The 15,511-nt window shown below is 30.4% G+C and overlaps 1 protein-coding gene across 2 annotated transcripts in view; it reads right to left on the bottom strand.

Annotated features, from left to right (window-relative positions):
- The window catches only part of LOC135960413 (protein qui-1), a 342,666-nt gene that overhangs the window by 133,018 nt on the left and 194,137 nt on the right, over positions 1–15,511 (bottom strand). For both annotated transcript variants that reach the window (XM_065511703.1, XM_065511702.1), the window contains 3 exons: positions 7,079–7,774; positions 6,777–6,991; positions 2,079–2,335 (listed from right to left, as the gene is read on the bottom strand). In XM_065511703.1, the coding sequence (XP_065367775.1) occupies positions 2,079–2,335; positions 6,777–6,991; positions 7,079–7,193 (587 nt within the window). In that variant the 5' untranslated portion in view covers positions 7,194–7,774. The remainder of the gene's footprint in view (positions 1–2,078; positions 2,336–6,776; positions 6,992–7,078; positions 7,775–15,511) is intronic.

Genomic DNA, 15,511 nt, shown 5'->3' on the forward strand with positions numbered 1-15,511 from the left:
AACAATCATAAAACATTGCACAGTGGGGCAGAATCGAAATTTTTTGGAAATAAATCTGGCATTTCTAAACGGCTGGTCCGATCGGGATAAAATTTGAATTGGGCATAGCCAAGGAGTATTCGAGTTTAAGTTATTAAAATGGGCCCTACAAATAATCCAATAAGCGCTATGGGGGCTCAAAGTAGGGTACCTTCGACATGTAAAATTTTTAAACACGTGCCATTTTTTTGTTTCCCATCCGATTTCAAAGAATTTTATATTTTTGGAAAGTGCTAGGCTAGATCTTGAAAAAACATGCTTGCGTGTGCTATTTATCTCTTATAATTTTCTAGTTATAGTCATTTCAAAATTGAAATTTTAAAATTTTGCCATGGACTCGAATTTTGTTTGTTAGTTAGACAACTAAATTACCAACAACATACAAAAGATTTAGGAGCAATGCCAATTACGAATCCAAAAATAACAGATTTTCAATTTAAAAGTTCAAAAAATAGTACATTTTTGCTGTTTTTTGGACAAAAAGGTGACATAACTCTTTTTTTATTAAAAAACAACTTTCTTTAAGAACATATAACAATTTCATGTTTTTCTATAAAGTTTCTTTGCGGGGAACATTTTGGTATAAAAAACATGTCCTATTTTTCGAACATGTCGGCGTAGCCCTTTGGAAATTGAAATATTTTTTTATCAAAATTTAAACTTTGGGCCACATGTTCTAAAATCCCAAAGCTGGGATCATAAAACGGAAAGGAGTTTTGGAAACCCTGATGTGTTCCCTATTTATCCCTAAAGTATTTTCCCAGCCCCGAAGGAAATGTGGACCCTATAGACAAAAATGTAAAAAATACTATTTTTGGGATTTTCGCTCCAAGTTTTTGGAATTGCGGGATTCCCTTTGACTTTTTGACAAGTTTTTTTACACCTTGTTATTTAGAATGACAAACTTAAAAAACGCTGAAAATTTCATTGAGTTTTGTTAATAAATAAAGATTTTATTACATATTACATATTCATTGAGTTTCTAAAACTAAAATTTATATCAACATTTTAATAGGATTGCAAATGTTAGGAACAATTTGATCCACATTTATTCCGATTTATATTTTTTTATTTAGATAAGTTAATTTTTGGTCTTACAAAGAAAATTTCAAGTCAATATCTCAATTAGATTCAAAAATATGACACTTTAAAACACCATCCTTCAAAAATATTGCACTTTTTCATACTAAAGAATTTGTATAAATTTTCTTAATGTGACTGAGTTAGAACCAATGATTTGTGTTGAATAAAATATTAAGAAAATTTATAAAAAAATTTTAGTATGAAAAAGTGCAATATTTTTGAACTGCACTACTGTATTACAAAACACTTTTTAAGATTATAAAAAAAACTTCGAAATTACCAAAATCAAAGTTGAATTATTTGTTTTACTTTTCCTGATCAGTGGTACCAAACTTTAAAGAAAATAAAGTTTTGTTTATAAATAGTCGGTTTGTATTACAATTGATTACAAAAAGAATTTTAATTTAAAAATATCAAATGATAAACATTTGGGCCACCGGTGTCCCATATGCGTCAAAGGGTTAAAGTTATAAGTGTTTTGTAAACGCAACCAATTTAAACTAAATATAAATTGTGGAGATATTTAAAGAGAAAAAGAAATGAAGCATATTTGATTTAATAGTTACGTATTTTTGGTCACCCTACATTTAGTGAGTAACATACCACTTAATGAATTAATATTACTGCAGCTTTAAATGTAGATTTTATGAAAAACAGAAACTATACGATTTGATGATAGACATGAATGGCACACAGCCTGACACAACACTTAACAATTATTACACTTTTCCTACAGACACGAACACACACTATCATTTCCAATCCCTTCCTTTTACTCTCTCCGCCTAACATACAAAAACACTAGTGTAGTTGTAGTAAGTGCACGAAACAAACAAAACAAAAAAAAAAACAATATATATGTAATAGCATTTAAGCTTATTTGTTGTATTTTTTATCTCTCTCTCAGACACACTCATTCACTCATTCATTCACTCACACACACAATAAGTACTTACCGATAGTCCTGTTTGAGTTTATATTGAACCCTTTTAAATGTGTCATCACCATCATCACATTGTATATTGCCATTGCCTTCGACAGCCGTCATCACCTCCTGTTGCCCACATTGCTGCTTTGTCTCCAGCGTATACCACTTGCTGAACAATTGTCGTTCTCTGTGTGTTAAAGTATTGTCAGTTGAAATAGCATCATAGACCTCCTTATCCAATAGTATGGGCAATGGCATACTGCCAATACTGTCGCCTATTAATGCCTAATTAAGGACAATTTTGTTGAAAATTGAACAAGTGTATTATAAAAAAAAGAGAAAATAAGAAAAAATATCATTAATGGATTTTAAAGAAATTGTTACTTAATGTCACTAAGGAAATTTAACATGAAATGTTCTTAATTATACAATAATTAACCAAAATTAAATTTGAGCAGCTTTATTATATGACTGGCATCGAGTTTCAATCATTTGAAAATGATGAGCAATAACAGACAGTTGGTAAATACTTGAATATATATTTAATAAAGAATTTAAATGTTTACTTTTGCACGAAATCCTTTCTTTTTTGAAGTTTTTGTAAGTTGTTTAAATAAAAAAATATTTAATAGGGTGAACCCTTTCCTCTTAAGCTTGAAAATTTGTCTCTATTATTAAACCAATTGCTGACAATTTAAGCATCCCTGTGATGGTTGAGAATTTTGATACAAAATCCTTCTTTACGCTAACCAACTTCTGCACTGCCCTTCAAGCGGAAATTACTGCTATTAATCATTCAATTGGCTGAGGTATTATATCTGGAGACATACATATGTATATTAGAGTGACAGCCGATTTTTTTTTTTTAGATTTCAAAGAGTGCCGGGTGGAATATTGTGACACTAGGCCTAAATGTTAAGTGCTGAAAATTTGAGCCAAATCGGGCAACGATTTCTGGACGCGCATCGAGGTCAAAGTTCAGATGTATGCAAAATTTTACTGTTAATATGGAATAAATAGGTGAAACTCGTTAACTTTCTGCATTTTTTTCTAGAAATATGTAGATTTATTTATATTAATGAATATTACATTAAAAAAAAAAAATTTGGAAATTAACCCTGTATCTTCTTTGGTTCAAAATGACCCAAAAACTGTATTATCGCCAAAATTAGAGAAAAATTCAAATTTTTCAGTTTTTGAAAAAATTTTGCTACTAAATAAATACTTTTGCAATTGAATGCAAACGAATCGAAATATGTACGTAATTATCGTTGTAATGAGATATAAATGACAAAATTTGATTAAAAAATTTTAAAGTTATTACAAATTCGCCAGACCATTAACGTGCTTCAGGCCACTTGAACAAAAAATTTAGGAAAAAAATTAAGATATTTCGAGAAAAATTAAAATAAAAGCTCATTTTTACTTAAAATATGTCCATATTTACTTGTATATGAGTTTTTGTCTTCGTAGGATACCGTTAACCTATTCGCAGGTATGACCAAAAAAAATATTTTTTTTAACGGCAGTTTCAAAACTCCAATTTCAAATTTCTAAAAATTTTGTTATATTAGCTGACTAATGTATATTAGCTGACCCGACAGACGTTGTTCTGTTAAAATTCAAAAAAAAGCTTGTGTTCGATTTTTGAATTTGTGAGAAGCGGTTTGAAATAGGTAAAATAGTTAAAAATAAAAAAAAAAAATAAAAGTATTGTTGAATGATAATTACATAGAAGCGCTACTCAGAGACAAAGAAGCTATGTTTGTTGTTAAAAACATAAGTCTTGCAACAACAGAATACATGTAAATCAATGTAAATATTTTGAGTTTTTATATACATAAGTAATCGAATTTTGGTCTGAAAAATTAGTGATCACAGATCGAGCTCCTTTTCTTGATTAAACGCTTGTTGGCCAAGTTATTAGCGATTTTAAATATTTTGAGTTTTTATATAAAAAATCGATTTTTGTACAGAAATATGAGTGATCACAGATCGAGCTGCTTTACTTGATTAAACGTTTATTGGCGAATTTAGATATTTTGAGTTTTCATATAAAAAATCGATTTTTGGTCAGAAATATGAGTGCTTTTCTTGACTAGATATTTTATTTTATTTAGATATTTGGAGTTTTTATATAAAAAATCGATTTTTGGCCAGAAATATGAGTGACCACGGATCGAGATGCTTTTCTTCATTAAACGCTTATTAACCAAGTTATTAGCGAATTTAGATATTTTGAGTTTTTATATAAAAAATCGATTTTTGGTCAGAAATATGAGTGCTTTTCTTGATTAAACGCTTATTGGCCAAGTTAGATATTTTATTTAGATATTTTGAGTTTTTATATAAAGAATCAATTTTTGTTAAGAAATATGAGTGATCACAAATCGAGCACATTTTCTTGATTAAACGCTTATTGGCCAAGTTATTAGAGAATTCAAATATTTTGAGTTTTTATATAAAAAATCGATTTTTGGTCAGAAATATGAGTAATCACAGATCGAGCTTATTGGCCAATTTACTTACGATTTTAGACATTGTGAGTTTTTATATAAAAGAATTGATTTTTGACAAGAAATATGAGTTATCACAGATCAAGCTCATTTTCTTGATTAAACGTTTATTGGCAAAGTTATTAGCGAATTTAAATATTTTGAGTTTTTATATAAAAAATCAAATTGTGGTCTTAAATATGATGATCACAGACCAATGTATTTAATAAGTGGGCGTATTAGTGGACGTGGACAATTTTTATTTATGTAAAAATTAGTTAAATCGAAATATATCGAAAAAAATTGTCGTAGTAAATTTTTTTTCAGTAAAAACTTCAATTGGATTACTATGAACATTTAAACAAAAAATTATCCAAATCGGTGTAGCCGTTTTCCGATTTTAGATAAATCGAAAAAAGTGGGCATGGTCAGTTTTTCATTCCGTAAAACTTGGACCAACATTATAAAAAAACAAGTAAGAGTGCTATATTCGGCTGTGCCAAATCTTTTATACCCTTCACCAAATTTTACTTCAAAATTTTAAATATTTTTAGGTAAACAATATTTATTTTTTTTCCAGTTGTGTTTTTCATTTTTAAATTTTAAATTTTTTTTTTGTTTTTTAAATTTTTTTGGTGAAAAAAAAATTCGGGTTAAAAAATATTTTTTCCGATTTTGACCCATTGTAGGTCCAACTTACTATGATGGTCTTATATACGTCGTTGCAAATGTGAAATATCTATCATTAGATATCCATATTGTCTATATTAATGTCTTAGTAATCCAGATATAGGTCAAAAATCGATGATTTTGCTGATTTTAAATAGCAAACTTCTCGAAAGCATGCCTGACAGAATTATTGAAGATTTGGATTTTAACTGACAGATGTTATATATTTTTGGGCCGATTTTGATGAAACTTAAGAAAAACATAACATGAAGTCTAGTATTTACAATAACAGCACAAAAATGGAAATTAACCCTTAATAGCACTTGGGGTCCCAATGAACCTGAACTTTTAAAATAAAAAAAAACCAGTCATTTTGACCTCAAGTGCTCTTAAGGGTTAATTTGCATTTTTGTGCTGTTATTGTAAATACTAGACTTCATGTTATATTATTCTTACGTGTCATCAAAATCGGCACAAAAATATATAACATTTCACGATCTTTCCATTAGAAAAAAATATTGAGAAATTTAACCTTTGACCTTCACGATTTAAGGGTTAACGTTTTCCGATTTTAGGAAAACTTTCAGACTATATTTATAATTACCTGGACTATAATATTCTGAACCGATTTTTCTTAAAATTAATAACAGTAAGGCAATTGGGCTCATTCGCCAAAATATTGCCAAAAAATTTGTTTCTCTCGAAAATAGCAAAATTTATATCGCAGGTACGGAAAAAATTTAGGAGATATTGACATACTTTTTTCACATTTTTATTCCCTATTATGTTGTCAATAAATAACCATGTGATTATTAAAAAATTCTAAAATTTGTTTAACAAAAATTTTAAAAATACAATACAATTAAATATGGATATATTTTAAGTAAAAAATTAGCTTTTATTTCAATATTTCTCAAAATATATGAATTTTGTTCCTACATTTCTTGTTCCGGTGGCCTGAGACACGTTAATGGCCTGGCGATTTTTTAATAACTTAATACTTTAACCAATTTTTGTGTTTTATATCTTATTAGAACGACAATTACGTACACATTTTGATTCTTTTAAATTAAATTGCAAAAGTAATTTTCTAATGGCAAAATTTTTACAAAAACTGAAAAAAATTGCATATTTTCCCCCTTAAAATGCACCTCAAAACTTTGAGAGACGAGCGGCACGGGTAGCCTTTCTTAGAGCAAGCTAAAAAAATTGTTGGTAGTATTTTTAGCGGGTACCGTTTCAAAATTCAAACATTTAATTCTAAGTGACACTTTAATGCATAAGTTATTAAAAACAGAAACCGCGTTCAAAAGATACGCCATCTATTGTAAATCGAGCATTTTTAATATACAATACAATACAAATACAAATTTAACTTAGACGAACTTAGTTGAAATTGTTACTGGTTTTTGGCCAAATTTAATGTTTTTAAATGTCTGGTATTGCCGGGAATGTACAGAGAAAGTCCGGGAAATTATAACTCTAAGCAAACTAAATAAGAATAATTATTCTTAGTAAATTCCTAAAGTACTTATCCTATTTAATTAAGACTTTTAACTTACCATAAAGAAGACACTCTTTGAATACAGAGCACACGTTTCAATTTCATGTAAATAATCCTGCAAAATATAAGGATCCTTGTCGACTTCTGTTATATCCAGGCTGCCAGTGCCAAAATGCATATCAATAATTTCAACTTCAATTTGACGGTCATCGTACATCGATTGTAATTCTGGACCTACCAGCTCCAACAGCATGCGACGTTCTTGATAGAATTCTAAAACAATTAAATAAATTTTAAATTATTTAAAAGTTTTTTTTCTCTTTTCTTCATGTAGAATAGAGAGTGAAACACTATATTTACCTTGTTTTAAACTGGATACATAAACTTTAATGATTAAAGGTTTAGGCAGACGAGTATTTTGGCTGGTTACACCCTTGAGGGCATTCAAAACGCCCTCATCGATGGGTACAGCCATGTTTGAGTTGGTGGGGTTTCTTAATTTTATTTTATGATCCTTATTTTTATTGTTATTATTATTTGCCAATGGGCTGCTATACTCTTTTTTTATATCTCTATTTCTGTTGCAATTCTTATTTTGTTTTGTTTATTATAGTCCTTTTGTTTCCTTTTATTTTACTTTTTGCTTTTCACTCCAACAGTTTTTGCTTTATTTGAAATTTTTTATTTCAAATTGATTTTTTATATACATGTGACAATTTTCTTTTGTGTGTGTGATATTAAGGATATGTGTGTGTGATTATATGTATGCATGAATGTATATATTACAAAAAGGTGACTTGACAGGATTACGAAGGACCCTTTTGTTAACCTTTGATTGAATGACCGAGTGATTGTATAAAAGTGTTTATTTCATTATAGAGGCTGTTCATGTTTCATCTATAAAATTTTGTTTTATTTTATTTCATTTCATATTATTTATTGTTTTCTGCTTCTTCTGGCCAATAAATATTTGCTATTTTTCATTTAATTTTATGAAGAGTTTGTGCACCATTTTCCTTCTTTTCTTTTATTATTTGTGGTTGAAATGTATGAATTCTGAAAATACATAAGAAAAAGAATTTTATAAATTGTTAATATTGTTTCTTATTTAATATTGATGTATGATTTGAATTTGCAATTTTTTTAGTTAAAGGCATAAAATACCAGAGGACACATGCTAGATATTTTATTCGTTTGGTCAAATGTCAGGTGATTGTCATTCAATGGCCTCTTTTTTACTAGAGTTTCAAAGATGTTTTATAATAATAAAACTGATATAGACATCATAACAACAAGCAATTTCATCATTGTTCAAAAAAGTTTTTAGCATGCAAAGCTACCGTCAAAATGCCGCACTGAATTTTAAGAAATTCGTGCCCATAATTGTTCATAACTTACATATAAGAACCACTTCCAAAAAACACATTAACCTACTTAAATATCTTATAAATACAGATATCCAAAAAAGATTTTACACAAATTAGTGGTATTTATGCATAAATTAAACTGCTGGATTTTCGGAATGTCGGCCCATATTTGATCTTATTTCCACTTACGAAAATCACTAAAATATGCATAAATATCGCAATGAGTTAGAAATGAAGAAGACTGGCCCACAATTGGTCATAGATCCCATATAAAGAATACTTTCGACCTATAAATACGAGATTAGGTCAATATGTTCACGACTTTTTGAATTTCTCGGCTCTTAACTGAAAGTGCAATTCTGCTAATGTCAACAGGCATTTCTCAGTTGACTCCTGTCAAAATTTAAACAAGCTGTGTTTGGCAGCCATTAATAGCAGACAACCGCGTGACATGAGGAGAAAATGGAAAAAAGAGAATTTCGTCTGCTCATTGAGAATTATTTTTTGCGGAAAATTATCACTCAAACCAAGGCAGTTCTTGATAAATACTATGTAGGTCTTTATGTAGTTCAATTTTAGCATCAATCGCAAATCTTTATGTAGTTCAATTTTAGCTTCAATCGTAGGTCTTTATGTAGTTGAATTTTAGCTTCAATTTAAGGTCTTTATGTAGATAAATTTTAGCTTCAATCGTAGGTCTTTATGTAGGTAAATTTTTTCTTCAAAAATAGGTCTTTATGTAGTTCAATTTTAGCTTCGATCATAGGTCTTTATGTGGTTCAATTTTAGCTTCAATCGTAGGTCTTTATGTAGATCAACTTTAGCTTCAATCGTAGGTCTTTATGTAGTTCAATTTTAGCTTCAGTCATAGGTCTTTATGTAGATCAACTTTAGCTTCGATCGTAGGTCTTTATGTAGTTCAATTATAGCTTCAATCATAGGGCTTTATGCAGTTCAAGTTTAGCTTCGATCGTAGGTCTTTATGTAGATCAACTTTAGCTTCGATCATAGGTCTTTATGTGGTTCAATTTTATCTCCAATCATAGGTCTTTATGTAGTTCTATTTTAGCTTCGATCATAGGTCTTTATGTGGTTCAATTTTAGCTCCAATCATAGGTCTTTATGTAGATCAACTTTAGCTTCGATCATAGGTCTTTATGTAGTTCAATTTTGGCTTCAATCATAGGTCTTTATGTAGTTCAATTTTAGCTTCGATCATAGGTCTTTATGTGGTTCAATTTTAGCTTCAATCATAGGTCTTTATGTAGTTCAATTTTAGCTTCGATCATATGTCTTTATGTGGTTCAATTTTAGCTTCAATCATAGGTCTTTATGTAATTCAATTTTAGCTTTGAGTTGCCACCTGTTGCACCCTATTTTGCAGCAGCCGTACCCCTACGTTTTGAGATTCGAGAGATCGAAAATGCTATTGCTGATTTAAATCCCAAGAAAGCGCCTGGTATGGATAAGATCAGCAACAAGATGCTTATGGAGCTACCCCGGATAGCAATAAAAATAATTCTTTTTATTTTTAATGCTATATTACGACTTGAATATTATCCTCCAGAATGGAAGGTTTCACTGGTTACCATGATACCCAAGCCGGGAAAAGATCACACAAAAGTAGAATCATACAGACCCATCAGCCTATTGTCTAATATATCAAAGCTATTTGAGAAGATACTTATGAACAAGTTGTACCCGATGTTAACTGAAAACAATTGTATTCCGAATCATCAATTTGGATTTAGAAGAAAACACAGTACTATCGAACAAACCCATAGACTTGTAAATATGGTGAGAAAAGCGTTTGAAGAAAAGAAATACTGTTCTGCACTCTTCATCGACATCTCTCAAGCGTTTGATAAGGTATGGCATGCTGGATTAATATACAAATTGAGTCAAAATTTACCGGCAAACACACATAAGCTGTTGGAAAGCTATTTAACTGGTCGAACATTTAAGGTTAAAGAGGGAAACTTTTTAAGTACTGCACAACCCATTGAAGCTGGAGTCCCCCAAGGCAGTATCCTGGGACCTTTTTTATCTTTGATGTATTCGTCTGATATGCCAACTAACAATCGCACTCATACATCAACATTTGCTGATGATACTGCTATTCTAAGCATTCATGAAAACCCTCAAGAAGCGTCTCGTCACTTACAAAACCACATATTTGAATTAGAAAAATGGTTAAAACAATGGAAAATTAAAGTCAACGAGCAAAAATGTACACACATTACATTTACATTGCGTAGAGAATCATGCCCCCCTATTCATATCAATAACCAAACAATAATTCAACAATCGGAAGTGAAATACCTCGGAATACATCTCGATCGTCGCCTTACATGGAAAAGTCATATAGATGCAAAGTTGACTCAAATGAAATTGAAATCAATTCAAATTAATTGGCTTATTGGCAGAAACTCCACGCTTAGTTTAGATTGTAAACTTCTACTTTATAACATGATCATATAACCGATATGGTGTTATGGCATACAGTTATGGGGCACGGCCTCAGCGTCAAATGTAGAAAAGATCCAAAGACGCCAAAACAAGTTTCTAAGAATGATCACAGTTGCCCCCTGGTATATCAAAAACGCGAATATACACAAAGACCTAAACGTGCCCATTGTAAAAACTGAAATCTCGAAAAACGTACAAAAATATTTAAAAAAAACTTGAAGTTCACCCAAACCCGCTGGCCCGCAACATATTAGATAACCGTGGCCACACTCGATTAAGAAGGAGGGACACAGCAGACCTAATCTAGAAGGAAGAATGCCAATTTAACCAAAACAATCATGAACACAAAATTTTTTCGTCCGGCACTGGCTGGACTAATTAAATAATAATATTAGATATAAGATTTGAACCACTTATTGTTAGTTCATTAAATAATGAAGATACAATAAATAAATGATGAAAAAAAAAAAAAAAAAAAAATTTAGCTTCGATCATAGGTCTTTATGTAGTTCAATTTTAGCTTCAATCATAGGTCTTTATGTGGTTCAATTTTAGCTTTGATCATAGGTCTTTATGTAGTTCAATTTTAGCTTCAATCATAGGTCTTTATGTTGTTCAATTTTAGCTTCGATCATAGGTCTTTATGTGGTTCAATTTTAGCTTCAATCATAGCTATTTATGTAGTTCAATTTTAGCTTCGATCATAGGTCTTTATGTAGTTAAATTTTTACTCCAATCATAGGTCTTTATGTAGTTCAATTTTAGCTTCGATCGTAGGCCTTTATATAGTTCAATTTTAGTTTCAATCATAGGTCTTTAAGCAGTTCAAGTTTAGCTTCAATCGTAGGTCTTTATGTAAATCAATTTCAGCTTCAATCATAGGTCTTTATGTAGTTCAATTTTAGCTTCAATCGTAGGTCTTTATGTAGTTAAAATTTAGCTTCAATCGTATGTCTTTATGTAAATCAATTTCATCTTCAATCATAGGTCTGTATGTAGTTAAATTTTAGCTTCAATCGTAGGTCTTTATGTAAATCAATTTCAGCTTCCATCGTAGGTCTCCATGTCGTTCAATTTATGCTTCCTAGAAAATCGAAATTTTGCAGAAATACTTATTGGTAATACCTAACGTTTGTTTCCAAAAATAGTGTGAATCAGTTAAATATTTTGGATTAAAATATATGAAAAACTTTAAAGACCAAGAATTGGAGGCATTATAGTCGAACTCAACAAGAGGTTACTAAATCATTGGGAGCTACTCAAGCAACAATTTCAAAACCTTTGCAGTCAGCAGGATTCATCCCAAAGCAGGTAAATTTTGGTATCATATGAATTGAAGTCGAGAAATCTTGAACGACGATTTTGCATAACCGAAATAATGTTTGAACGCTATAAAATGAAATTATTTTGCACCGCGTCATTACTTGCGATGAAAAATGGATCCAATACGATAATACGAAACGTAAGAGTTCGTACGTGAAAGTTGGCCAACCAGCCGATTCAACAATTTGTTTGAAGCGAGCAAAAATACGCAGAATATGCGGCCAGACATGAAACCGTAATATTTCATCATAACAACGATCGACCACATTATGCAATAACTGTTAAAAACTATTTGTAATGAAGTGGTTGGGAAGTTTTATCTCACCCGATTCATAGTCTAGAAATTGTCCCTTCCGACTACTATTTGTTTCGATCGAAGCAGAACGCTCTCTCTGGGATACGGTTCACTTTGAAACAGAGTATTCGATATTGGATTTATTCTAGTAGTATTTTCTAGTAATTGAATTGGGGTATTCACACGATCTACTATTAGTCATATTTTCATAATGTCCTAATATATTATAATAGTTGTTGTTGTGATTTAATTAAAAAATAGTATTAATTTATGACAAAACAATAAACATTTTTTGGTTTGAAACACAACAAAAATTTGATTAAACTATCATAATATATTAGGACATTAAGACAATATGACCAAATAGTAGACCATGTGAATACCCCAAATATGTAAATCTAACCAAATCGAAAGTCGTATTATATTAGTTATGGTTATACAAGATTAGGCACAACCGAATATTACACTCTTACCTATTTTTACTGAACTGATGTTATTCTAGGTTAATCTCATTGAAAATAGTGTTATATATAGGAAGCGAACATGGGGTAGCAGTAGTGTATTCTTTCTTTAAAGATGTTAAATTTATTGTGTTAAATCTTGTCTTAAGAGCAGCATCTGGCAGGACAAAATAAACGATTGTATTCTTTTTGTAATAACACATACACACTGTATGAATGTATAATTATTGTTATGATGTAAAGAAAACCATGTGTATTTATTAGGTTGGCCCCAAAGGATAAAAGACGGGGAATTCAACAAGTAGCGGACCCACCTCCATAAGAAATGAAGTTTTTATCCTTTAATACAGCTTTAGAAATACTGACGCCAGCACAAACATTTTGAAAACTTCTACATCTTATTTTTCCTCCACACAAATCGGTCCACCCTAATTTAAATACATGTGTATTTCAGTCATTGTTGGGATTGTGCGTCTGTCAGTCTTGCTGTGACAACAGATGTAAGTTTTCTTTATCTTTAACCTTGACCCTTAAATAACATTTGTTGTAAATAGTTTCTTTGTTATTGCAGCTTTTTGTAATCGTAGCTGTACCATACTTTGTAAAAATAATATAATCACAAGAGATAAACTTGGACTTTGTTATAAAATATTTTACTATTTATTTGTATTAATTAAAATTATTTGTAAGTATAACTGTAAATTATAAGTTTGAAAACAAATGCTTTCAAAGGTACATATGTCAAGGTAATTTTTTATATAGCTGCCTTACCCCCTGTCTATACTTGACAAATATTCATCATAACATTAAGTGACATTTGTTGTCAAGACAAAGTTGTCTAAGCAAAAACACTAACAATTGTATCATAACGAAGCAATAGTACTAATAAATAGAGATTATAGCTGATAATTTTTTATTTAGACAACCTTTTTGAAGTTTATCATGATACAAATTTATCAGGTATAGACAGGGGGTTATGGTCAAGGGATATGTATTTTACAATATTTGTATGTCTATCAGATTGTCGGTTGATATCTACTTTCTGAAGGCTACATATCTACTTTCTGAAGGCTACATCTTATGGACCTTAGAACTCGACCGTTTGTCTATACGATCCATATTTAAAACATAAACTCAGATATACCTTTTCTTTTGTCAAGCGAACAAATATGTTATAAAATAACATATCTATTTCCGTTTGTTATTGTTTTAAATTTACCCACTATACAACAATTAAACAAGTAAGAAAGTATATTTGGTCAAATGAGCAAATCATTCTTATACCCACCATCAAAAAAGATGTGGGTATATTGACTTTGTCATACCGATTGTAAAACAAATTTAATATGAATGAGCCATATGGCTGAAATTATTATTTTCACGATACGAGAATGGAGGAGATATCGGGGGTGCTATAACGTATTACGGCACAATTGATTTAGAATATCAAAGTAGAGAAATGACTGGAGAAACCTACAAGACCCTGTTTCCCTAAATTAAAAGGTATTTTTGGACCGATTCCAACAAAATAATGCACCTATTCATAATGCCAGAGTTGTAAAAGAATTTATTTCAAACCAAAATGTTAATTTTCTTAATTGTCCACCATGTTCTACCGACCTAAACATAATTGAAAATGTGTGGGGTTGGTTTTCACGCAAAGTTTATGGAGGAGGAAGACAATTCGACGATAAGAACTCATTAATTCAAGCTATAAAGGAATCAAATTTTTTGAAGTCACTCTATGATTCAATAAAAAACCGTTTATTTGAACTTATTTTAAACAATTGATGTAGCACCCACTATTAAAATGTCTAAGATATTATCAATAAACTTAATATTAATGATTCTTATTAATAAATTATAAAATAGTGCATTTTTTAATTAAAATTAATTTAATGGTTCTAATCAAATGAACGGAAAAAATTTAAGTTTATTTTGTATTTTTTTGGAAAAGGACTTTTAAACTACTGTTGCCTTAAACTTTAATGGTGTTTTTGTTATTCTTGTAATCTTATGAAAGTGTCATTTCCGATGATAGTGAAATTTTAGTTGTCGACAAAATATTTAAAAAGATATGGCCTACTAAAAAGAGAAATTCCAGTGGTTCTAATCATCTGATCCAGAGTGTATATTCTGGGTCGTTATGAAATTCTAAGACGATTTTGCAATGCCCGTCTGTTGAAAACACTATAGGTTGAAAGGAAAGGGGCTAGCTGGCTGAAATTTTTCAAAAAAGTTAGTTTCTTATTGAAAATATGCAATATCAGCCTATGATTTCACCTAGCCCCCATATAAATGAACCCTCGGAATACTATTGGAGCAGTCATAAATATGTTGATTATGCGGTAATCCTGATAAAATTTTGCACAAATTATTTCAAAGTACTCTGAAATTATGCTGTAAAGTTATAGCGAAAATCGGGTAATATTTGTCTCTAGTCCTCATACAAGGACCCCCTTAGAAAATGTTTTGAAAATTTATAAATGTCTTATGATAATACTGTGCGACAGCCCAAATCGGCGGGGATTTTAGGTCGGGTCTAGCAATCGAGATATATCGACTTGAAGTTAGTAAGTATTCTATAGGGGAAATTGTATTTTTTTTTGCAAAGTGATGTTCAGCAAAGTTGTTGAGCTCAATGCCGGCTACGACATAGTCAATAAACGAAAGCGGTATTTTTGGTTTCCTTGAGTGGGACCCTGGAAAATTTGTTTTTCATGATTTTTATACCCTTCGCCATGAGTGGCAAGGGTATATATATTTTGACCCACTTTTTGGAAGTAGAATTTCACCAAATTTTGACCACATATAGAATCAGTTATGTAGATTCGTATTATGCATTAAATGTTTATACACTATTGTTTTATTAAGGAAA

This window comes from Calliphora vicina, chromosome 5, assembly GCF_958450345.1.
Source record: "Calliphora vicina chromosome 5, idCalVici1.1, whole genome shotgun sequence".
NCBI classification, from domain to species: Eukaryota; Metazoa; Arthropoda; class Insecta; order Diptera; family Calliphoridae; genus Calliphora; species Calliphora vicina.